The sequence below is a fragment of the Haliaeetus albicilla genome, chromosome 6, assembly GCF_947461875.1.
Source record: "Haliaeetus albicilla chromosome 6, bHalAlb1.1, whole genome shotgun sequence".
Lineage (NCBI taxonomy): Eukaryota > Metazoa > Chordata > Aves > Accipitriformes > Accipitridae > Haliaeetus > Haliaeetus albicilla.
Genome location: NC_091488.1, coordinates 39,205,600 through 39,231,949, shown reverse-complemented (window position 1 = coordinate 39,231,949; position 26,350 = coordinate 39,205,600). Strand labels below are relative to the sequence as shown.

At 40.9% G+C, this 26,350-nt stretch overlaps 1 protein-coding gene across 3 annotated transcripts; it reads left to right on the top strand.

Moving 5' to 3' along the window:
• Positions 1 to 1,290: 1,290 nt before the first annotated feature.
• On the top strand, positions 1,291 to 26,311 carry TFG (trafficking from ER to golgi regulator). 3 transcript variants are annotated; one of them, XM_069785678.1, is made up of 10 exons: positions 1,302 to 1,442; positions 4,294 to 4,398; positions 5,285 to 5,339; positions 6,469 to 6,677; positions 13,284 to 13,367; positions 14,281 to 14,427; positions 15,934 to 16,101; positions 18,424 to 18,564; positions 22,895 to 22,984; positions 25,500 to 26,311. In XM_069785678.1, the coding sequence occupies exons 4-10, from the start codon at positions 6,494 to 6,496 to the stop codon at positions 25,868 to 25,870; spliced, it is 1,185 nt and encodes a 394-aa protein (XP_069641779.1). In that variant the 5' UTR covers positions 1,302 to 1,442; positions 4,294 to 4,398; positions 5,285 to 5,339; positions 6,469 to 6,493; the 3' UTR covers positions 25,871 to 26,311. The 3 variants fall into 3 exon arrangements, with proteins under 3 accessions (XP_069641777.1, XP_069641779.1, XP_069641778.1); XM_069785677.1 differs by lacking the exon at positions 5,285 to 5,339; XM_069785676.1 differs by lacking the exons at positions 4,294 to 4,398; positions 5,285 to 5,339 and having other exon boundaries at positions 1,291 to 1,442.
• The last annotated feature ends 39 nt before the right edge of the window (positions 26,312 to 26,350 follow it).

Here is a 26,350-nt window from a genome sequence, read left to right as displayed (position 1 = left end):
TGTGATATGTGGGCTTTAAGGATCATGAAGTTTCTTCTTGCTAACACTTTGGAAACACTGCTTTGATAAAGAAATGGATTGGAGAAGGACTGAATCATCAGTACAAAGGTATGAAATATGAGCGGCAGAGAACGTAATGGATTGAAAGGTCCTATTTTCCAGATCTCTTTCCTACATTTTTAAAAGCAGAGATTTTTTTTTTTAATTGAAAATGCCTGAATTATTTCTTAGTATTTTCTAATACTTTTCAAAGAAGCCTCCTGAACCACGCCCCTCCTCCTCCTGGAAATATTGAATTAAAAACATGTATCATATTCAGCTTTTTTCACCACCATTGCAGTGTGAATAACACCTGGTTATTGCTAGCTGGACTTGTTATTACACTCCTCTAAGCAGGGACAAAGCTCTAAGCAAAGACAAATACTACAAAAATCAAACTCCTGTGACTTTTTTCTTGTCCCAGCAGAAATGGCCATTTGGAAGCCTTGCTTTTCAAGACACTAAAGAAAAAGGCATCTTTTCAGATGCATCTCTAACTCCAGGAAATAACTAACTACAGTTGTGCTTTAGCAAGCTCTGCGTAGGTACTTCTGTCATATGTACTAGCATGCGTAGCTTCACTTATGAATGAAGAAAGGCAGTAGAAATCTCAAATATCCTAGAGTAGCAGAAGGGCCGGTTCCAGCAGCTCCCTGAGAGGCACCCTTAGGAGTCCATTCCTGCATCTTTAACAGAGAAAACTCAGGAAATCAGCTTCAGGTTCGTGTTTTTCTCTCTTAGGCGGACAAGCTTCCAATGCAAGGCCGGAGGACGGCAGCGAGCGCCTGCAAGGACGGTGCTACCACAGGGCAACGACTGTCGGAGGAACAACAGGCTCTCTGCGTCAGGGTGGCGGCGCCTGACAAGCACGGAGGAATTTCACGGCCGGTTTTTCATCCCAGCACCGCCCGCCCACGAGGGTCACAGGTTGCGTTTGGAAACGAGTGGCTCTGTGACAGCGCTCCACCCGAACCCCACGGCCGGGAGCAGGGGCCTTACTCCTACCTCAGGGGTACGCGTCAGCCAGGTGACCGGCTTTTGTGTCCCGGGACAAGCGTCCGAAAGGTTTTTGCCCCCCAAGTCTGCCTAGTGGGCTAAAGCCCACGCTCACGGCAGAAAGGCGTGAGGTGACACGCGCGGGGGGCGGGGCCGGGCCGCCACAGCGCCACCGCGTTCGACGCGGGGAGGGAGCGGGGAGGCGGGGCCCTGGGCGGAGCATGCGCGCTGAGGCGCCGGCCCGCCTGAGCCGCTGGAGTGCGCATGCGGGCGGGCTCGCGCAGGCCCGGCAGTTGCAGCCGTCGCTCCAGCCCCTTCTCTCCCCTGCCACGTACGGGCGGCGGCGGCCGTGCCCGGGCTCGGACGGGGCGGGGGGCCTCCACCGGCGGGACCGCGGAGAAGCTAGAGTAAGAGAGCGGGGCCGCTGGCCTCCCCCTCCCCGCGCTGTTCCCGGGGGGAGCCGTTGCCGCGTGTGTGAAGGCGGCGGGAGGGGTGGTTGCGTGCTGGGGGTGAGCCCCCCCCCCCCCCCCCGCCCCGTTCCTCCCGCGGGTCCAGGGGCGACGCGGCCCCTGGCGGAGAGGCTGGGAGACCCCTTGCGTCCCCCCAGCCGCGCCTGAGGGAGGCTGAAACCGCCCCCCGGCCTCTGCGGCCTGGGGAACCGGGGGTGAGGGCTAGCGGAGGCCTCCTCTCCCTCCCTCCCTCCATCCCCAAGGGGGGTGTTCCCTTGCTCACCAAGCCGCCTTCCCCTCGGGAGCCAGAGGAGCCGCAGACTCCTCGTTTCCCGGCAGGGAATGGCCGTGATTTCTGCTCCCCGTTGGCTCGGGCCTGCCCTTATCGGAACTGGAGAAGACCGAAGAGAGCTCTTCTCCTCTCTGCCCCCCCCGCCCCCCCAGCTATCTTGGGAAAACTCGTACCTCCGTCGAGTGGGGTTTGGGGGGCGGTGCTGCTTGGCCCTGTTTCTGTATGCTTCACCCTGTTGTTCCTTGTCCCTGTTCTGACAGAGGAAAAAGTGAAGCGGGAATGCATGATCATCCCTCGTTTAGGCAAGGCTGTTTTTCTCTGGTGCAGTGCAAAAAGGGTAGTGAAATCCAACGTGGTTATGACATCATTGCTTTAGAAGGGATCCTGAAGGGACTGACTTAGATTGGACAGTCCCTGTCCACATGCACCGTTCAGATTGGTGCATGATGTGAATAGAAAGTGAGCCAAGGGGGAAGGAAAAAATCTGTACCTCCAAAATGCATGTGGTACGCTAGAAAGGTTAGAAAGATGTCAGTGTGATTCTTACAAAAAATAGTCTTTCTTAAACAGGAGGACGTTAATGGTTTTTTGTTTGGTTGTTTTTTTCCTCACAAGAAGGTAGACGCTGTGATTGGTTCTGTTAAAAAGCTCATTAGTGTGCATTCTGGATGTCTGAAAAACTCTCTCAAGGGAGTCATCCATTCAGCTATGTCACAGGGAAGAAAAGCTTGAGTGCTGTGTAATTCAATAATTAGAACGTTTCACATGGTTTTCTGTAACAGTTGCAAGTAGTTGCTGTGTTTAGAATTGGTCTCTTAAAAACTGGACACTTTCAAGCAGAAGGGAGAACAGTTGGACAAAAAAGGTGCATTTAAATGCTTTCCTGTTACCTTTTTGTAATCGTTGATAGACACGGAGCGGATTTCTGTGAGTAGTGTTGGTAAATAAGACATTACAGTTCTGTAAGTACATTACAGTAGCTGGTTTCCTTGCACAAAGATACAAATGATGCATTCAAGGCCACAGGAGCTCAGGTGTGTCCACCAAAATGTGTATCTTTAGGAATTACAGATGAGGTTCGATTCTTACTATTGTCAGTTTCTAAGCAGCTTACATTGTAACAGTAAAGAAGTAGAACCAGTGCCCAGCTCTAATGTTTAAACAACAGGTGATGGTAGCTAAATGAACCCTCTAAGTTAAAACTACTCTTAGATGCATTATCTGTATCCCATATTTGCCCATTGTGGAGCTGTAGCAAGATTGGGGTGAAGGGGGCACCATCTTCATGCATTACTCATTTCATAAAATGTGAGTGAGGAGTCAGAAAAGTAGTCTCTTCCTGTTCACCTGCTTAGTATGTCACAACAGTCTTACCGCCTACCTGTCAGGAGCGAGTACAGCCCTTTTTAAAGGTGAATATGTCACACCCAGGGTGAGGGGAGCAGCTGCCAGCCTATGAGAACCAGAGGGGCTTTGTCTGTTCTCTGGGGTTTGCTTGTTCTCCACTTCCATCCTGTATGTCTCATGCTTGTTCATTCCAGTTTACTTCCAGTTGAATTGAAGGAGGAGAGCTGGGAAGCCCAATTTCATGTGAATGAGAGGAGCCTACCTTTTCTCTCTGGTTAGCAGCGAATCATCTAAAAATCACATCATGGATGTTTGTGATTAAGCATGTGTGCGAGAGAGAGACAAGGAGAAGAGTGCTGAGTAGGGTACACCTATCAGGTGGGAGGGGGGAACACAGCTGTGTTCTCCATTGGACTGGTCTGTATACTAAATCATTGTCTTGTAGCTCTGGGCATTAAGCACTTGTGTAATAAACAGGTGGACTGCATAAACTTTGTACAGCCTATCACATAGGCTTTCCAGCAGAAAAAGCACAGTCTTAAGCTGAGTTGAGGGCAGATCATACTTTTAAGTGGTTGTATGTTTCTGACTGCATTTCCTTCTTGCCCAGTTTGGTGGCTTTTCCTGTGGGAAAGTGGCATTACTACTCCTTTCCTCTTGGTAGTCTGTCCTAATGCTGTGCAGTCTGTCCTTGAAGACACGCTACTTAATGCCACAGAGGCTTCAGCCTTAAGCTAAGAAATGGACTTACTCCAAAAGCAGGACTTTTTGTACTGCTAAATCCATCAAAGTTTATTTTGTTTAACTTAACCTGGGGTTTTAAGATGAAGGCCATACAAATTAATATCTTGAGACTGTTGGGGAAGATCACTGTCCTGGAAAGGAGTACATTACTGTTAGGAATTCCTACATGCAGGTACAAAATTTAGAAAAAATAAACTGCTTCTATTATGAAATTAAAACTCTTGTTCAAGATCTGTTTTTGTTGAACTTCAAACTCTACAATACTCCAAAAGTGTAAATCTGATTGTTAGGTTATGGATAAAACAGTGACTTTTTTAGTTGGGTATATTCATTAAGATGTTCTAAAGTGAAAGATTGATGTGAAGTGTATAAATCTAAGGAAGTGTGACTGTAAATAAATATTTCTTGGGGTTATTTCTGATGCAGCTTCCTGTTTTCTGGCACTGATAGTGCATGGCGGCTTATCCTAACTCTGTCCTGAAGTGAGGTGGGAAATCTGTCCAATAATCTAGCATCAGTAAGACAGACAAGGTAATGAATGATAAGTATATGTTTTTGGAAAGGAGGTGAAAGAAAACCTGTGGGTGGATGCCATTTTATTTTTTTTAATGTTTTAAATAAAAACAAACAAACAACTTCTGCAAACCCCTATGCTTTTACCACCAACTTAAAATGTTAATTAGGCTGAGTTGATGTGCCTGCAGTCAAGACTCCTATGTTGCTAAACATGAATAATGCATTAGTGAGCATTAACGATATTATAAACTTCACTGATTCATCATATTGTCGCAGCAGCAACCTGGCTGTGTTAATTGCAGGTCCCTTTTCTCTGCAGTTAGACTGTATCCACCTACCTCCTGTTATGTCTGTTTAGGAGAATGAGTTTTGTTCAATAGTTGCTTGTCTCTTTTTTTGGATATCATTGGGCTAAACAAAGGGATTTGCATGAAATGTTTGCTTTATATTAAGTTAATTACCAAAAAACCCAGAAATTGAATTGCAATCTAGAGATAGCATCGTACTACATCTTTTAAATGCAAAACATTGCCATCGAAACAGTAGAGTTAAATATATATAGGTACATCAAAGTATGATGTATTGAAGGCTTTAGCTGAGCATCTTGTTTCTCTGGTAGGAGAGAAGTAATTTTCAATGCAGTACTTTAAAAATAGACTGACCAAAGCAAAATTCAGTTTTCTCATAAAGCACTGTGTTGTAACATCCTTAAAGGTAAGGGAGAAGTACCTGCCTATCTCTACCAAGAATTCTTTTTGCACAAGAGAACGAACAGCATGCTTGCCTGCGTGTGACTTTGGAAATGTCAGTTTTGATGTGTAGCGTTGCTGACTTTTAAGATCTCCAGTATTTGTACTTCAGATGTTAAGATAACTGCTTCTTTAATTGCTCCTCATTGCAGATCTGTTGTTTTGGTCCTGTCCAAAACAGTGAAGAAAGAAGGGGACATTTGACTAGCTATGTAGATTTTTTTTTTTTCATTCCTCTGCTCAGTAACTTCTCTGTAGTTTCTGTTTTTCTTTTAAACATAAAGCCTTTGTGTTTTTGAACAAGAGAGATGCCTCATACAAAGTGATAATTTTTAAATTGTCTTATATAAAGTGTTAAAGATATAACTCTGAAGTATACGCTGTGTGCTGCTTGGGCACAAGATGGCTTTGTTGCACTTTCTTTTAAGTTGGAGTGGTTGTCCATCTCTCTTAAAGCATTGAAAGTAACCGACTGTTCTGACCATGTACACTGCATAACAAATTTATGGCTCTGAGCCTAATGAGTAGCTAATGTGTGGTCTATTGAGCAGCTTTTAAAAATCTAAAGTCTTGGTTAAAACATCTCTGTCAAAATTTCAAAAAAGGAACCCTCACTGTGTTCTGATCATGCATATGGTAAAACTAATGTTTAGCTCTTCATTTATTTGTTCATGAAGTAATGCGTGATTCAGCTGGATCCCTTAGTAAAGCTACCTTACCACCTATAATCTTTGAAATAATTTTTGTTCTGGCAGTTTTCTTAAATTAAAAAACAAAAGCCCTTTGCTGGTTATCGTAATTATGGGGGATGTAAGGATAATCCAATGAGGTGATATTGTAGCCAATATAATGTTATAAGGCTGACAGCTTTTGCTGCAATTTCAGTTTCCCAGGGAGAGATGTATACATGTATCTCAAAAGCAAATCCTAGGGAATATCAGTACCTTTATAGCTTTATTCCGTGGCAGTTTACAGCTGGTATCTTACTGAAAAAACCCACCCAAGTTTGAAATTCCTAAATGTCACACATATTTAAAAGCTGTCTGACTTTAAAAAAAATCTTTACTTTTAAATTCCGAGCATTGGGAACTGTGATAGCTGTTAATTTGAAATGGCGGATCTTACAGAGTTGTTCTTTGCCCGTGAGCTCAGTTAATATATGATGCACTTTATTGTTTGAGAAATTGGTGCATCGTAGAATGTGTCCGAGAGAGGTTGGAGAGCTTCCTAACAGTAATGCTTTCCAAAGATGGAAAGCTTCAGAACTGTCATGAGATACATTTAAATAACTAACAGTTTAGTTTTCTAAAATGTTTTTAATGTTTGTTGTTAACAGGTCTGCAGGCGATAAGGAATCCACCATGAATGGGCAGCTGGACTTAAGTGGGAAGCTGATCATCAAAGCTCAGCTTGGGGAAGATATTAGGAGAATTCCTATTCATAATGAAGATATCACCTATGATGAATTGGTGCTAATGATGCAGAGAGTTTTTAGAGGAAAACTTCTGAGCAATGATGAAGTCACAATAAAATATAAAGATGAAGGTAAGGTTTAATTACTACTCTTGCTCTGATATGTTTTATGTATGGACAGCTCTGAAACTCACCTCTGCAAAATTGTCCAAATTCATTGGCAAACGCAAGTAATTTCTTGTGAAATCCTTTGAATAGGACAATAGAAGCTGTGTCTTTTGTGGTTATGCTGTCTTAACCCAGTATTTCCTCCAGTTTTTCTGAAATATCAGCTATCTGAAAGTTCATTGTTTGCTGTTGCAGGAAGCTGATGCTATGGCAGGTTTCTCTTCTGTCTGCTCATTTAACCATTTTTTTGTGTTTTCAGTGATAAACTGGGTTGGAAGGTGAGGAGTGAATAAACATGTGTGACTTAATGCAAGCTCTTTCAAGACTTTGAAAACTTGATGTATGTAGTAGTAATTCTTGATTGTTTTCCTCCTATCAGTAAAGATTAGACGAAACTTTGAATTTAATATTTGAAATATTTAATATTTGAAATATTTATTGAAAGTAGTCTTTCCTCTGTGTGATGGTTTGAATCTGTTGGACATTGGTTGTTTCAAGGAAAATCTCCATCAGTAGTGCTAAACAAATGCAACCTTAAGAAAGAATGGCTTCCACAGAATGAAGAGGGCCTTATTTGAGATGGGTAGAAAAAGACTTGTGGTTCGGAAGGTTTTTCCTCTTTGAGTGTCAAGTGTGGGGCATGGATAAGTTGCTTAATTTGGGACAGAGGAGTGCTATTCATAAAATGAAACTCGGAATGAAGTGGTAAAATCCAAAGTCTCTTAGATCAAAGACTCTGTGATAATTACGCTGGTGTATAGTAAAAGACCTACATTACTGAAGCATTCAGGTTCATTTTTCTTAATAGCACTAGGAAACTTTAGCACTGTCTGTGGTACCTAAAATTCAAGTAACATTTGTTCATACATCTAGGCAATAAAATTTCACTTTGCATGACCCTGAGACAGTTTTTTCAGGTTCATGAAGCTTTTGAGAGACACTGCTCATCAAAACTGATATGCAATGAAGGGCTATTATTTTGGGTCTCGATCTCTAGTGGGAAAGAGCTCAGTGGATTTGTGGTGGTTTTGTTTTTCCTCTTACCACATAATCAAATTCTTTTTTCTTTCTGGAATGAGAAAGGTGAAAGGAAATTGATGGATGCTTTTTTGTTAGGTTACGGCTTCTAGTCCCCTTTTTTTGTATTCTTACCTGTTCTTTAAGTATAGTTTTCTGGTTTTGTGTATGCTTCTATCTCTGTCTTTTTTTGAAGAAGATAATGGTTGATGATGGAGACTATAATTATGGTTTCATTCTTTGGTTGTCTTTCACAGCATAGAGACCTCCTACTTTTAATTTTAGGTTTCTTTGTCCCAGAACGTACTACTTCTCCATTGTGACGTGAAATTTCAGTATATGTTATCCTAGCTGATCATCACTACTAAGAACATTTAAATGTTAATATCAGAGGACGTTGCAAGCGATTAAGGAAAAAGTTAACAGAACTAGGCTTCAGTTTGACTGTCATATGAGGACCATGGTATTCTTGACTTTGTTTCAGCTAAGCTAAGATTCTTCTTTAAATCCATTTTAGTCATTAGAAGCTTTGGAATATATACATTCTAGCTATTTCAGTTTTGTTATTTATCCCTCCAGACCTGGAGCAACACTTGTCTTCATCTGTTTTGAGGAGGTATCTTAAATTGTTTGAAGGATTTCCACTACTTCTACAATGTCAGTCTGGGTCTTTTCAGAATTCATGTGCACACTATTTGAGTGTTCAGAAGAATGCTTCATCTGCCCCTCCTGGCTTTGTTTCTTGTTGCTGTAACATGTGAAGGTAGTGATCTTCAAGATTGGATATGGGATTTTCTACTTAAAATTTCTGCAGAATACTGTGGCTTCGTATCTTCATCAAACTGTCACTATCCTTGAATCTGACACGTTTTGGTTTGTTCAAACTTATATGCTTAATTGGAGAGGCTAGGAAACTTTAAATCCCAATCCTTCTGTCTCTGGGTTTGTGGACTAAGATAGTCAGAAGCATATTCCGAAGTTATATTTAGGTTATGTGATGTTTTTATTAATTATCAGGGAAAGGATGTTTCAGTTTAATTACTGCCTTGTGGAGTTAGGTTTTATATTCAAGCTGGGCATCTTTCAAACTTTTGAACTAAGGAAAGTGCTCTACTAGGTGTGAAATGATTTTCATGTCCTGATTGAGGTTCTTGAATATTAGTAAAACCCAATCAATGTCTGCAAAAAGAACCACCAAACAAACCAATGAGGACTTGCAGCAGTGAATTTATGTGAATCAAAGGGTAGAATTGCATCTTAAGCACACCATATTATTGAGTTACATAGGGTAAAGCCCCTATGGAGCCAATAATAGAAACTTTACTTTTAGGCTTGAATTTAAAACTAAGGTGTGGAATGTGAGATTGGCCTTTATGTTCTTGTTCTTCATTACCTTGTAGTAGAAGTTGATGTCTTTGTGTCAGAGCCAGTGATGAGTTATTAACTCATACTGCCTGTAATCAAGGTGGTGTGCTAGTCAGTAATGTCTCTACCTTTGGTAAATTTACCAAAGTGAAGGAAAACTACGTTTTTGGTGCTGTTTTTTGAATTTATTTTCCAAATGGAACTAAAAAAAGAAAATAAACATAAGGGTAGATGAAGCTAGTGGATGAGGAAGCATAGCTGGCAGGGCCAAGGATACTGAGGCAGGTTTCTAATGTCTTAAACATTTCTAATTTCTTCTGATTTCTAATGTCATAAACATTGGGATGTATCATGATGAAGCAGAATTAATGCAAAAATACTTTCCAGTCCATTGGTAAGTTAAGGGAGTCATTAGCTTATACTAAAGATTAAAAAAAAAAAATTATAATTGGCATAGCAGGGAATATTTAGGGTACAGGGGAAATTGTAGAGACTGAAAAATGTGTCCCTGGTAAAAACGAGAAAGGTAAGTTCTTGAAATAACAAGGTTAATAGAGAAAATTAAGGAAAGTCTGTTTTACTTCTCAACAGAAAATAATTAACATTGTATATTCCTATCTATATCACAATAACAGGAATTAAGCTTCATTGACATTCCTTAAAATGAAAAGTTTGATAAATCTCGTATACTTAAATTGTCAGACTTCTGCATGGCTTGACATATACATATACCTTAAATCCTAGCATATGCTCTACTTGGCTAATAGCTTGATGGCTGTCAATAGAAATCATAGAACTGACTTTATGCATCTAACAGGATTGTGTACTTGGTGCTTTTCAGCCTTTTTTTCTGCTAGCAATTTAAAATAGAAACTTTAATCATTATTCTTAATGACTTCAACCTAAATGTTAAAATAGGTGAGGGAGAATAAGATGGAATGATATGGATTCTTTTGGGTGACATTAATCCATGTAAACCATGTGTATTAATATACATCTTCATTTGGCTTTGCAGGATAAACTTTTTAGAACACGCACCCTTGTTCAGGCAGTGAATCCGAGTATTGACTGGTGCAACAGAAAAGCATCATCAGATGGTCTGCCAATGTTGTGCATTGGCAAGAGAAGTAATTATCATTTTTTGTGTTACCAGGAGAATACGGAATAGAAGGCATTTGTGTTAAAACACCAGTGGATTTTGATATCAGCATTTAGGAAAGGATACTGAAAAGCTGGAGGAAGTGTTTGAGTTGGAGGTAACACTCCCCCCAGCCCCCTGTCCTGGTTTCAGCTGGGATACAGTTAATTGTCTTCCTAGTAGCTGGTACAGTGCTATGTTTTTGAGTTAGGTATAAGAAGAATGTTGATAACACACTGATGTTTTCAGTTTTTGCTAAGTAGTGTTTATACTAAGTCAAGGATTTTTCAGCTTCTGATGCCCAACCAGCGAGAAAGCTGGAGGGACACAAGAAGTTGGGACGGGAGACAGCCAGGACAGCTGACCCAAAGTGGCCATCGGGGTATTCCATACCATGTGACGTCACATCTAGTATATAAACTGGGGGGAGTGGGGGTGGGGGGATCGCCGCTTGAGGACTAACTGGGTGTCGGTCGGCGGGTGGTGAGCAATTGCACTGTGCATCATTTGTATATCCCAATCCTTTTATTATTACTGTTGTCATTTTATTAGTGTCATCATTTTCATTATTAGTTTCTTCTTTTCTATTCCATTAAACCATTCTTCTCTCAACCCATGAGTTTTACTACTTTTCCCGATTTTTCTCCCCCATCCCACTGGGGGGCGGGGGGGAAGTGAGTGAGCGGCTGTGTGGTGCTTAGTTGCTGGCTGGGGTTAAACCACGACATCCCCCCACACCCCCACTTTACTGCCAGAGAGAAAGGACTAACTTTCATATAGTTACTTGTTGAGGTCTGATTGTGTAAGTCTTGTTATGGATCATAATGGCAAACAGGGACTCTATTACCCTCCCCTTCCTGGCACTGGGGAGTCCCCACCAGGAAGTCTGTGGTCAGTTTTGCTGCCTGTACCCCAGGCTAAAAAGACTTGGAGAAGCTGGAGACGGTCCAGCAGGATGCTGTGAGGACGGGGGGGGGGGCCTAGGGTAGGTGGCCTACAGGGAGCATTTAAGGGAGCTGGGCTTGTTCAGCGTGCTGAAGAGGAGGCTGAGGGCAGAGCTAACAGCAGCCTCCAGCTAACTGAGCGGGAGTTGCCAAGACCATTGAATCTAAACTCTTCTCAGTAGCACCAGATGGCAGCAGTCATAAACTGCAGTTTGAGAGGTTGAGCATGAGTTTTGGACAGGAGGGCAGTGTGTCACTGGAGCAGGTTGTCTAGTGGGGTTTTGGAGCCTCCATTCTTGGAGACTTTCCAGTCTCTGCTCAGTGAATCCATGACTGATACTGTATCAACCAGTGTTTTTTGAGATTGTGAAAGTGCAAATGCGACATCAGATACAAAAGAAATCTTTGGAGACAACGATATTTCTTTCAGGAAAACTTGAAAATTATTTTATATGTCATCAGTTTGTTAGTATTTGTAAGATTTCTTGTTTATTTTGTTAGAAAGCGACTTACTTGAAGACTGACAGGCATTGTTACGTGTTATTAATGATACTGTACTAAAAAAACCTTCCATTGCAGAGGTGTTACTTGTAGTCAGGTATGACAAAATTAGAGCATGTAGTTCTTGAAATTTTGTGGTTTTTTCAACTTTCCATCATGTGTTTTATGACCATTTGTACTGAAGCATTCATTTAACTGAAAATTCTAACCATAACTTTTCTACAGCTGGAACTTTGTCGCCAATGCATAAGGAATAGCTCAGAATTTTTAGGCAGTAATCTGGTAATTAAAAACATGTTTCTGTGTCTGTCCACAGACCCTCCTTGTAACTGCTTTAGGGAGGAACATTGGCAGCCTGGAGTTGCCTTTGTTCCAACCTGTGTGTCATTTGTCTAATGCTGTTGCTTCTGAAGGTGAAGCTTCACTAGATAGTGTCTCATCTCAGTTCCCAGTCATCAAGGTGTTCTGGAAGGAAGTGGTCCAGCTATCCCTTCTCTTTCCCTCTGCCAGTACACACGTTTTTCTGATAACGTGTTCCCACTCTTCCCTTTGCACTGCCTAATTTGCATTCATTTAATCTGTTAATAATCTGTTGAATATGTTAAGACAGCAGAAAATCTGTCCTGCCAAAGAGAACAGTCTTGTTTTATCTGTGATCTTGCTGAGTAAGCAAAGATGTTAATGTGGATTGTCTTGACTTGGGTTAAAAGTTGTGAGAGACCAGAGTTAATGGGAACTTGGTATCTCTTTTGGGTATTAATAGGATTAAATGTGTTCAGTGATTTATGCATAGCCCTTTGTATCTTAAGAATAAAGGATCCCATACAGTTCTAACATAGTTTGTGTGACTGGTAGCAATGTGCAAATTCATTAGGATGCATCGGGATGGGAGCTCCTCTGAAATCTGACACACAAAAATAAATAGCTAAGAGGTGACACTTCATGTCAAATTCCTGGTTTGAGAGAGTTTTCTTCTGACTACTTTGATGTCTTCATTCCTATTTGTGTGTTAAGGCTGATAGATATTTTTATTATTCACTTTTACACAGGAACTTTATTCTCATTCCCTTGTTGAAAATCAGTCTTGCACCTCAGTGTTCTGAGTATAACCTGAGAAAGTGTTCTAATCACTTAAAATTTTCCCGTGTTAACATGCGTGTTTTGTTTTTTAAAAAATTAATTGGGACTGGCTTGTGCCACCTGTCTTGACTCTCATGAACATCATAGTTTTGGACCCTCTTGAAATAGGCATATAACATTAACCAGCAGCATCATTCTTTCTGGTGTCGGGCTTTGTGAACTCTTAGCTCTAATGTTTCATCCTGTATGTAAACATAAAAGAATGATGAGCTATATGGAACTTTCAAGGGGCTAATGTCAGAAGACTCCCTTTTGGAGCCAGTCATGTTTCTTTCTTGCCTTCTGTGCATAATTTCCCTGCACGCTGACTTTCACGCTAAAATAATAAACTTTTTTCCTAGTAACTTCAGAATCAAATAGGGGAAGTTATTTTTGAGTAATGAAGTAATTAATGTTCTGCTCTAGTGTGAAGTTCAGTGGTTAACGGGCTTTGCTTTTAATGTAACTTTTTCATGTTCTTTTCAGATGGCGATCTTATAACAATTTTTGATAGCTCAGATCTTTCCTTTGCAATTCAATGCAGTAGGATACTTAAGCTGACGTTGTTTGGTAAGTATAGAAGATTGTTTGTCTTTTTCTTCAGTAATGTTTATTAAAATTCAGGCAGTGGGCTTCACTGGAAGGTACAAAAACCTTTCAGTTTGTCACCTCAGAAGAATGAAATCAGTAAGTTAAAAATACTGGATTAATACATGATATCTGTTTTCTCTCTTGATGTTTCATGTGACATCTGAACTTACAGAAACGGAAACTATTTCTTTTTATAAGATTGCTTAAAGTATTTGGCATACATATATATATGGTCAATGTTTTTTTCTTCATTTTATTTTCCATGTTATCTTCCACTCTTTAGCATTTGTGGGGTTTTCTTCACAGGTGCGTGAGAAGTTTATGGTGATGATTATCTTGCAGTGTTATTGGTACACTGCTAAAAACTTAACATTAATTGCTTAAAGTTGAATAGATTTTAACATTTATCCTTTGGCTTTTGTATAAAGTAGTTCTTTATTTTCAAGCTACTATTGGTAAATTAGCACAGTTCTGAGCAATAGCAAGCAGCCTATAACTTGGACACTACCCTTATTCATGAATTGCAGCAGTGTTGTGTATGCTCCATTAGTTTTAAAGGCACTTTCTAAAGGGACAGCTTTCCACAACCAAGTATGATATTTGTATTGTTCAGGGTATATTCATAGAAATGAGTAAACAATGCAGAAATTTACTGGAGACTTTACTCTGCAGTTCTGGTACTGTGGATTATGCTGAACTGAGATTATATTAAAGGAACAGTAAGCTCTAGAACGAGTTCAATCTGTGTTGACTAAGCTTTGTCACTTTGAACTCCACAGAGGATGATGATGCTACAAGTAAGTAAAAGTTGGGATTTTTTTTCCTTTAAAGTTTTAAACTGGATGTCAAAATGTTACTACAGTCCTGAATTCCTCTAATTGCTGTTTTGCAGTGAATGGACAACCAAGACCTCTAGAATCTAATCAGGTGAAATACCTGCGTCGAGAGCTGATAGAACTTCGCAATAAAGTCAATCGTTTACTGGACTGTTTAGAACCACCAGCTGAACCAGAGCTTTCCAGTAATCTGCCTGAAAGTGGTAGGCAGCCTGGCAATGAATTGTTCGGTTTGATTTGCAGACTTGTGTGCTGTTTAACAAAGTGAAAAATGGAGGCTTGAATACTGGTTGTGATCATTCTTAATTGTTCCTTGATGTTTCAGAACTTAATTTTTAATGCTTCAGTTATTTCAGAGGCAAAATTTTTGTTCAAATGATCTGGAGTAAAGCACCAAGTTAATTTAGGAATAAAACTTCGAAGTCTGAGTTTTTGTTGCAATGTATGAAAATGCTGTAACTAACACTTGTGAGTCACAACAACATTTTGAGAGGGCTTTGAGTTGAATTAATAGTTTGTTGTTGCTGAAGAGTTCTTGCTCCCAGCCGAACACTCCCGCTGCTTACTTTGGGCTAGCTCTGGTGCTTATCTTGTCATGTTGCTAAGCGAGTTTGATTCACTAAAACAGTAAAAAGTGAATTCAGCAAAAACTATATCCACTTTTTTTGCCAGGTTAGGAAATTGAATCCACATATTTTGAGCTCAGACCAGCATCAGAGCTGTCTCAGGGTAAGCAGCACAAGGGTGCAGGTAGGGGTGGGAAAGGATTATGGGGGGAGGGGAAAATGGGGAAGGAAGTCTTACTCTCCCAGTTCTGAGGCATTGACCTCTTAGCTTAGGGCTGTTGTACTGTAAAAACTATACCTCTGTGAGCCTAACTACAGATTTTGGATAAGCTGGACACAGAAAATAGTGACACAAAGTCATGGAGTACAGTGTTCTGATTAAAGAGGTGAACCAAGAACTCCAGCCTTTCTTTTAGGAAACGTTACTTTTGTATTTTACGCTTTGAGGTTTTATTGGTTTTGTTGTCTAAAAAATCCCAGCCCCTGTTCCTACAATATTAGCAATTACTAATTTCAGTGGCATAGCGTGGATTCTGGTTATAAACCATTTGGAAGGAGGTTAGGGTGATGATCTTAGTGTGTAAACAAAACTAGCTGGTCCAAACCTAATATGCACTTTCTCCTTTAAGAGAAAATGTAGCACTCTACTAGGTAAGGGGTTTCTGAGTGATGCAGTGTTACTTACATAACTGCAAAGGGATGAACTTCACCTGTCAGCTTAGGAAGAATTTGGGGAGAAGGGGATAGAACAACCCAAAAACTTCAGTTGATAAAACACTATAATAAACTGGAACCTATCTTGTAAGTTTTCTTCATTTTGAATTCTCTGTGGGCAAGTCATACCAGAACAATTTGTTTGAAGCAGGAGCCTTGTACCTTTGAATCTAAGACAAAGTGATACGTGATACTGATACTCCACAGTGTCAGTGTATCTTTAAGTAATTATGCAATGAATGAAACCTAAGCTTTGTGATTCATCACAGTTTCAGATACATCACTGTTACCCTAACATAAGCATTTCAACAGTTAAAACACTTAAAAGAACCCCACAACTATGCAGTTTTAAAGTTGCTGTAGTACAATATTTATGTATGATGGTGTTTCAGTTCTCAAGAATTAATAACTGGGCATTTTGTTCTGTAGATGCTGTAGATGGTAGGGAAGAAAAGCCTGCTGCTGCTGACTCTAATGTTAAGCCATCTACTCAAGTTATAGCAGCAAGCATGTCTGCATTTGATCCGCTAAAGAACCAGGATGAAATCAGCAAGAATGTCATGTCAGCATTTGGCTTGACAGATGATCAGGTGTCAGGTAAGAATATGTCTTATGAAAAGGAAAGCAAAACCTGTTCATAATGGATGACTCAAATCTTGATTTGTGACAAAGTATTTGTATTTTTTATGTATTAAGCTGTGTTCTGTGTTCACTCTTTCTTTTCAGAATCCTAAAACGCGGTATGTTAAAGTGGTGTTAACCGCGTGTGCTAACTTCTGTACACAAAATGTTGAAATGTTGCTGTTGGTTTTAGCATTGTGTTTTAGCTTGAAGTAGAAAATGGCTTAAAATATTTTATTTGAATTATTTAAAGCTATTGTGTAAAGTAACTTAATTGGTATCTGCCAGTGATAGAAAAACAGTATCTACTGCTCTGCCTTAGGGTTTGATCTTGCAGTTCCTGTTCTTGGCTTGTGCTTCTGCTGCTTGGGTCAGTCCGAATGTTTTGTACGACCCCACCCTTTCTCTGTTTCATTTAAAAAGTAAATAGTGTCAACTTTTTTACTCTTCTTGAAGAGCTGCATGACTGTTGGCCCTGCCTAGTAGTAGAGTGCTAAACATATAAAAACTGATTTTACTAAACTGAATGCAGTCAACTTAAGACAGGATAACTGAAGTTAGAAAAGCAATGTAGAATGTAATGGGGAGTGTGATGCAGAATATAGAGAAGTGATTTTGCACAGAATCTGCATGGATCTGGCAAGGTTTAAGGTAGCATCGAAATCTGAAAATAAAACTGCTGTAGCTAACAGGATTTGCTGTGTACTCTCAACTTCAGAGCAAGTAAATCTTGTATGATGTGTGAAGTAATGATACAGATGGGCAAACTAATAGCAACTGGAGCTTGTTTCTACGGTATGACTGCCTTGACAAAAGTGTGGAGTGATAGGAATAGAGCTGCACTGCGTGATTGTGACTGTGCAGGATCCAAAGTTGTATCTGCAGACAGAGTGGTTGTCTTCAGATTGGGGTACTGCTACGTGGATCAGGCCTGCTGATTGATCTCTTCCTCCATGGCACGTTTTGGGTATTGTCACAGCATGGTTATTTCACAAATCAGATAAAGGTTTGATGGTACTTGAAAACTTACAATGGGCTATCTCTGAACAATGAAGTGAGAGAATATGAAGTACAACTAGCGGCAAATTGGAGCTGATTTTTGAAGGAGTGGTTTTGTCTTTTGGTACAAAGCCTCAGTGTCAGTTAATGCTTTGATCGTAGCTGTAGCACCAGTGATACTTCAATGTTTATATGTCTCCATAATTATTCTCATAGAGTGAACTGACTTGACCATGCTTTGAATGTACAAAGAACTTCACAGAGGACCATTTAAGCGGGACGTAAGAAATCCCATTTCTAAAGCTATAATCCTGCAGTTGTGCATATATAGGCAAACCCAGAAGTAGGCAGATATGATTCATTTCCCCCCTAATAAGGGTAACATGAAAACACAATTAAGGGCTTGTTGGATGCATATTTATGTGTGTAAATGTAACGTTCTTAAACCTGAAAGTGAATTTGCAGCAATTCTAGTACTTGTGCTTCATATTAAGCATGTAATTGAAAGTAGTGTCTCATAGGTAGCATTCATATACCTAAGAGCTGGAAAGATCCAGGTTTAAGACCCCTTGTTTCTAACAAAGTATTTTGCATTTAATTGTAGTGTATTATACCTGTTTGCATGTGTATTTCAGAACTTCTCGCTAATGTAGAGAAAATCTGAATTCTCTGTTTCCATGCTTTCTTTGGGTGCTAGCTGGAATATTTTCAGAATTATGAAAGCTGACAATTGCTTTTAGACTAAAACCTGCCATATCCTGTCTGGGAGTGTGATTTTTCAAACCTTCTTTGCAGGTTTTCTGTTCACATGCCATACAACTATTGGTAAAACACTTTGCTGCCTGGGCCCATGTGGGCCACAGTGAAACACTAGTGCATTTGAACAGCTTCACGCAGCCTTTCACCTTTGCTCCAGATGAGAAAGAATAGGTAGATAGGTGCATGTTTTGTCCCAACATAGCAAGTCTTCAGTGTATGTGTGCAAGGTTAACACTTGAAGCTGTGGAAAGAACATGTCATGGGGGGTTTTATCCCACAAATGAGTCATGTTCCTTGGAAGGATGAAATTAGAGTGACCTAGAAGACAGGTGGAAAATTCCCCCCCCCCAAATATTTTCAAAGGAGAGTTTAGATGTGCAAATATATTTAGTTTTAGTTTGGATGTGACACTCCCAGATGTACATCTATGGAAAACTGGAAAAAATGTTAGGAACTTTACAAGAGAATGGTCTTGTATTAGGCTGTTTTTATTCAAACTCTGTTCATTTCACATACCGTATTTTGTTCTTGCTCCTCTAGGACCACCCAGTGCCCCTGCAGAAGAGCGATCGGGAACACCGGACAGCATCGCTTCCTCCTCTTCTGCAGCCCACCCCCCTGGTGTTCAGGCACAGCAGCCACCATACCCCGGAACGCAGCCACAGACTGGTCAGGTGGAAGGTAAGCAGCATGTTTTTCTGCTATTTAAGACGTGAATGATGGTGTCTGAGTGATCGCAGCTACGACTCTAACTAACTAGCACACCCAAAGTCGATACCAAACTATGGATTAATCTGTGCCACTGGGCAGAACAACTTTTTTCCTCAGGTGCTGTTCAATATAGAAACAGCAGGTGGAGCAGTAGCTTTATTTAAAAGGGTAGGTGATGTAACACGAGGAGGATTTTCATGGTACTGTTTTTCACTTGCATCTGTGCTCACTTTACTGTAAGGCAGATTTATATATGCTGCACTTCAAAGCTATCTGAAGATCTTAGTTCGTATCATACGCTGTGTGATGTGTCAGGCTTTCACTTACTAACAGTTTGTTGGCTTGACTACTATGAATTAAAAATGTTGTTCACCCATCATTTCTACCTAACAAAACAGAGTCATTATTGCATTGCTTCTTCATTATGTAGGGCTCTGTGCTAGTTGGGTTAAACTTGTAACCATCTCATGCGCTGCAGTTTCCCTGTGTAACCCTTGAGACCCTCAGCTGGCTCTCCTTTCAACCTTAAGGTCTTAACTCTGGTATTCAGATTCCTTTGTACTATGCCCTTTTGCATGTTATTTGACTTATAAAAATAAACCTATTCAGAGGTTTGCTACATTTGGGCATCATTTTCCTATTCGTGTTTTCTAAGAGCGCTGAGCCTTCAGACCTGCATAGTTCTGGATGAAAATGTCTGTGGAGTGACTTGCTTTGGTATTTCTACCTTCGTACGAAGTACAACATAAAGTTGTTTCTGTGTTGGTGTAGAAACAAGTTACAACCCTCTGCTGCTTTCTGTAGTGACATACTGCTGAGACACACGTGAGAGGTGTTATTGAGGGTGATCACAGTATCCACAGTCACTTGGAATGTCTTGCCTGAAGGGCATCAGTAACATTTTGAGCAAGCAGAGTATTTGAGCAACTTGTAGTTAGGCATAATATTTAAGCAGACGCAAATGCTGTTGGTTACAGTGGAGCTTACAAAACACTTGTTTTGCTGCTTAGCGCTTTTTTTTTTTTTTCCCCTGCTTGCTTCCCTAAGAATTATTCAAGTGATATAAAGAGAGAGCAAGAGGCATCTTTGTAGCTTAAAGATAGAACTGTTTGGCATTTGTGTGTGGAAGTAACTTTTGCAAAAGTGCTTCAGGTTCTTCTGTCAGCAGCCAGAAAACTTAATATTTGAAAAATATACTCTCAGCTATGGAATTTGCATTTTATGAATTTAGTCTTTTTGCGTTACTTTTACTTTAATACAATAAGGTATGAGGTTTTAAGTGTTGATGTTAAACTAGAACTGAAACAGAAAAGTGAAACACTTGAAAGCACTAGCAGCACTAGGCTGGAATCATGAATGGCTGCTAACACCAGGGAAGGGAAAAAGTACTTGTTTCAGCAAAACTCACCTTACTTGGGAAAGAAGTTGTCTAGGCTTATGTATCAGAGTAGATGTAATGATTTTTTCAAAACTTGGGTCAAGGAAAGTATAGTGTTTTGGAGGTTGTTTTTTTTAAAAAAAAAACCCAACAACCACTGAACTGTGCTACACCTTTGCCCAAGTCTTCTTTTTTTGTGTGTAAAAGTACAACAGCACTAATAATGAAGGTTTTGGTCTGTAGTTTATGCAGTTTTTATTATTGCCACTGAAATATGTTAAGCATAGATTATGTTTTCTTCACCCTATGGATAAAATAGGATGGTTCAGCTCTTAGGAAGAGCTTAGAAATCATTATTGCACTTTGTTCATCAGAAATACTAGTGGGAGCGCTTATGCTGTGTATTGTACGCATATGGTAAATAGCAGTCTCTTACCAAAGCTGGGTAATATATGTGTGATTATCAGCCTCGGAGTTTTTTTCATAAAGTAAGTTGCTTTTATCCAAAGTGTTCAGAGACTTTCCTTTGAGACATGGAGTAGCTTTCCATACTTCACTGTTTGATAGCACCTCGGTCCAGTGGTAATTTGGGGACCTGTGCTGTCCTGTCCTGTCTCGCTGTCCCTTGCGCAGCCAAGATGAGAACCAGTGCAGGGCCATGGCCCAGCCAGAACTTTGGATATGTTTTGATGGTTAGGTTTTCAACAGGATTGGCTCACACAAAAGGCACTGCGGGTGCAGAGCATGTTCTTGTTAGAAACTAGTTTTAAAATATTAGTTTACTTAAAAAAACAAAACACCCCAAGTTGTGCTTCCTCCTCACCTTCCCAGTATTTTGAGGATTTAAGTAAAATGGTGATGCTGATCACACATCAATCATACTGGTACATCAGGGATTATTTTTAATAGCATTCTTTGCCAATAAATGATGTTATGATGATTATAATTGGTTACCAGTTGTGTTATTTATGAATACCAAGTCACCTCACTGCACTATGTGCAGATACTAATGAATAGCTTGCCTCCCTGATGAAGTTTTAAGCATTCTCTAGTTTGAGTTAAATCAATACAACAAAGATGTTTCAGTATAGTGCTGTCTCTTGGGGCATGCCTGTGCTTTTCTACCACTGAATCCAGTTGCTGAACACAGATGAGTACCAAGTGTGGACACTTTCTAGTCTTTGCTGAAATAGATGTAGAAGTTCATTCATGTAAGCACTTCATGATCTTCTAGGGAAGAGAATGTTGTATGAATATACCTATTTGGTCTTTTTTCTGAATCAAGTTAAAATGGCTGTTTCAGTGCACAGGAACAGTGGTAGATGCTGGCAGATCCTTGACTACAGTAAGCACTGCTAAGTACAAAAACAGACACTGATGCTGTAGCTCATCTTGCTTTCAGAGTAAAAATCCAGTGAGAGGGAAAAGTCTGTGTGTTTAAGGACCCATAGGATCTCTGACTGCATTCCTGGCTGTAAATTAAGAATGTTTTCTTGAACAGCACTGGAGCACCTCTCTGCTCCTCACTAACGCTTCAGCGCTGGTGAAGACAGCACACCTTCTCGAAACACTTTGGAAAAACTCTATGCCGTTTCTTTTCTATCCCTTTACCTGGGTTTTCCAGCAGGTGCCAGTGTGGTCTCTGTGTTAACCTGTAGAGAATTATCCCGAGACAGGCAGCCTCTGCCTCCTTCTGCCAGAACTTCCCTTTAACAACTGAGTTTAAGAACCAGAAAACATGCGTTCTGTGTTTCTGATTCTTAATTATCAAGTTAACAGGCTTAAATTCTCTTCAAGCCTTGTGTTTAGCACTCTCTTCATCCCACAGTAATTGCATACCAAATCATATTTTGAACAACTGCACCACTATAAAATACTTGGAGCACCTTAGTGTGAATGTAAAATATCATTGCTTTCAGCTGCAAGTAACACAGAGAAAAGAAGAAATAAGGAGTTCTTTTAAAGCAGCGTGCACAGGGGTCTGTGAGGACTTGGAGCAGAGCCGAGTTGCTTTTGTCTTGGTGCAGTTCAGAAGATACAGCTTACAGTACATTTACACAGTCTGCTGATCTTTGCGGAATGAATAATAGTACAGTAACACTTTATAATAGTAAAGTTTCCATGTCTGCTTCAGTTCAGCTAAGCTTTAGTTTTGGCAGATAATTGGTTTTGTTCTTTGACTGTGCCTGTTACTAAGCTGAAAAACAGCAGAAGCATAAAGCCTAAACAGGGCACATAGGTTAAGTCTAAACAAATATTCTGCCTCTTCTTGCCAAGAAATTGGAAACAGTGCATTTAGGAAAAATTAGCATTGAATTGGAATATCCAAGCTTAAGAATGTATGGTTTTATTTTTGCTTTAGGGTGTGTACCCCTGGGTCTCACTTGGCTTACAGCAAGTCAGATACTAAAAGATGGATGACTTATCTGGAAAATGTGGTCAGAATAAATAATGTACCACTCTGCTTACAGTACTTTGATGCAGAAATGGTCTCAAAAACCTAACATAAACAGACAATCTGAGGACGTGTTTAACTTTTGAAGTACTTTAATTTACAGTGTAAGTTCTGGAGCAGTTATCAAGATGTTTAAAAATTCCTGCTCTGTTACCCACCAGAGTAGCACTAATTAAGGTGCATGGCTTCTGGCCTCCTCTGAAAATGTGAAACAGTAAGCCTCATGTACCAAATTAGAACTGTTGGTTCTGTTGGAGATGATAGATAAATATCATTTAGTCTTTAGAACGGTATGGTTCAGAAGCTAAAATCTGTAGATTGATTTCAGTTGGTAATCAAACGTCACTGTGTTCAGATTTTTTTAAAAAAGTTTTTACATGTTGTGAGAGGGTGTTTCTGTTGTCCACTGTGTGTTTATAATATAGCTAGGGTACTGGGCTTCAACTAAATACGTTTTTAATCCATAGGTCAGATGTATCAACAGTACCAACAGCCTGGTTATCCTGCTCAGCAGCCACAGGCTCAGCCTCAGCAGCAGTACGGTATGCAGTACCCAGGTAAGCAGTGCTCTCAAAAGTCAGTTTAGCTGTAGAACCTCCCCTTCAGTGCCTGACCCTGTGAGCGTCAGTTCCTGAACCTGGGGGGCAGGTCAGGGTGCTGAGCAGCCCGAGTGCCTGTGGTTCTGGTGGGAACTGGCACAATTCAAAAATTACAGTAAGAGAACACTGTAGCTGTCTATATTTTTAATATGTAGTTGGAGTTCTGGTATCTCAATTCTACTTGACTGTGACCAAAAGCAGACTTCATTATTAATCAGCAGAATGCCTTGTTAGAAAGGTAGGCAAAATGAATCATTTGAAGTATGAGCTGTCTTCAGGATTAACTTTTGCAGTCTTGGGATTCTAGCAAGTAAGCGATTAAAACATCCCAATCTACCTTCCTTAAATATCTCTGGTATATAAAGATGGCCCCTATTTCTTGCATCTAGAATGATCTCCATGTACAAAATTTAGTGGCGTGAATGGTGACTAGAGTTGTCATTTAGGAAATCCTTAACTATTATAAATACTGTCACTTCAGAGAAACTTTCAAGTGATAGGCTTTTTTGGTTGTTGATTTTGCTGATACCTCAGGTAAAGGTGCCAGCCGACTTTTAGCAGAAGAACATTTTACTGCAGTAGTGGTTTATGTGCAGGCAAATATGAAAAGCTGGCTTTTGCGTATACCCAAAATAAACTTGACTTCAAAACTTTCAGTTACTTACTTTAGAAGCAGCTGGCATCTAATAATGCATAGTATATGCTAGGAATCATAATCCAGCTTAGCGCAGGGATGAACCTGTTACAACAGATTTCGTAACAAATTGCAAGTTGCTTAATACTTTTAGAAAATGCTACAAAGCATTTATCATTCCTTGTTTTAAACAATCTTCCTTAAACTAAACAGAAGACTCCCGTACAATTAAGTGACTCAGAATAGAGCCCATATGGCCTTTTTTTGGTGTGCAGTATATACAGTGGGAATGCATCAGTTTTGATGTAGAGGAGAATGCTTGCAGAGCTTATGAAGGAATTCCATGTTTGTCTTGGATAAGAACCCTAGAAAACTTGGAACTGAAGGTTGGTGCCTCAGCCCTTGTTCCTGTGCGCTGTGCGAGAGCTGGCTGATTTGGGTCTCTAAATGGTATCCTGTTCTCTGCAGATGTCTCACCCCAGCATTTGTAATTAGAAGACAGTGACAGACTTCCTGAAGTCTAATTTCAGAAGAAGTAACAAGCCTGTTGGAAGTAGAAGGGTCTATCTGACTTTCTTTAGGCTTAAAAACTGAGGGCAGGGTGGGGGGGGAGGAGTTTCCATCTGCCTCCTAGTCATATCCTACCATCATCTATTCCATTATTTTACTGGAGAAGTTCCTGTGAAAGCTGTAGTGCAATGTGAGTTCTGCATTCTAATCAACACCATCTTTAAGTAAGAATGAAACACCACCAGAACTGATCCGGGGCTCCGCTGTTTCTCGTAACTTATTTCGCTATTAATCTGATCTTTCAGAAACAGTCTTTTCTTTGAGGACCTAGTGACAGCAGCCTCTGAAGATCTTGACTCATGGGCTTTGTTTGTTTGTTTGTTTCGCTGTTGTTCCCATGAGTATTGGTCTCCTTTCAAACCCATGTCCTGGGTTTGAGCAGGATCCATTCCCACTCTTGTAGATCTACTAGGCAACAATGTGGCTATTTACTCATGGTAGTAAAAATGGACCCTTCAGAGGTTTTGTCTCATGAGTAAATTTTGATCCCAGTTTCAAGGTGAGTTTACTCCAGTGCATTCTTCAATCCTTACTCTTTCCATTTAGGGCTGTGCACTTTTAATAATTTGTGTGTCTGGTGTTTAATGCTGACAGGATTCCAGTCACTGGAGAGGTTTCATTGCAAGTAGCTGCAGGTGTGTTTCATGATGGATAAAAGTAGCTATTTCTTCATAAAAGGACTTTGTGTCATTCTGAAGTTTTCAATGAGAGAAATTCCTTTTGGAAGCTGGTTTTATACAGAAAAATCAAGTCTGGGACATGTTTAAATGGAAGTTTTGTACTAAAGTATTCTGTCCTGCACAACTTTTTCGTATTTAACCCTAAAGAACTGAAAACACCCATGATTTAACCAAAAGGTATGACTTAAATTAAACCCTGGCACTACTTTCGTGACAGCTTAGTTTTGAGTTTTTCTTTGGGAGCAAGGTTGCATTTTGCCTCATTTGCCAGTGAAGACTTTTTATTTTTCATGTGACATGATGGTAAAATACTATTTGTCTGTTTTTAATTTCTCGTTGGTCGCGGGACAACTGCTTTATACTAACTGTTTTCAGCGTTGCCGTGCTGCCACGGTAGCGCACCGAAGCCCGGGCAGCGTGCTTGTGTGAAAGGCAGGCGAACTCGCAGTGCCTGCTCGGTTTGCCTTTTCTGTGCTTACCGCGTTGTTTCGCGTTTGCCGCTGTAAACAAACGAACAAACCACGGTCTTTCTGCAAGCGCCCGCGGCTCTCCGCTCTCTCTCACCCCCCCTCGCTCTTTGCCTTTCCAGCAGGCTACCCTCAGCAGCAAACCCCCTCGCAGCAAGCCCAGCAGTTCCCGGCCTACAGCCAGCCGGCGGCCCCGGCCCCGGCCGCCGCCTTCCCCGGGCAGCCGCAGCAGCTGCCGGCGCAGCAGCCCCCGCAGTACCCGGGGGGCAGCTACCCCCCGCAGCCCTACACCACGCAGGCCTCCCAGCCCGCTCCCTACAGCGGCCCCCCCGGCTCCCAGGCGGCGCCGGGCACCTACCAGCCGCGGCCCGGCTTCACCCCCCCGCCCGGCAGCACCATGACCCCCCCGCCCAGCGGGCCGAACCCCTACGCCCGCAGCCGGCCTCCCTTCGGCGCCCAGGGCTACACCCAGCCTGGACCTGGCTACCGGTAAGGAGGGGCCGCCGGGCACCGACACGGACACGGAGACGGGCGACCATGGGCGACCGGCACACCTACGATTCCATCCCAACGGCCTCCGGGATTTTTAATTGAGGTTCCAGAACCGTAGCTGTTAATTAAATTCTGCTGGGGGGAGGGGAACGACCAAATGAGACAACTCTTTCCTGCTTTCGATTGTATACGCTTCCTAGTTTAATTTGGGGCTGGGCTGGTTTTGGGAAACACTACCTACATGTCTGTCAGGTGATTGACATTCTAGCTTGCCTTGCTGGAAGGATACGAAGATGCTAGTCGGAAGTTCAGCCCACTTAGCAGGCTTGTTTTTACTAATACCATGATGTACTAAATTAGGTTCATTCTGGAGGTAAAACTAGATATGATGTATTATAAATTGTAATGCTCACACGGAAAACTAATAAAAACCCCGAATCTATTACTTGCCTGATCTTCATTTTAGAATTGAGGTAGTCCC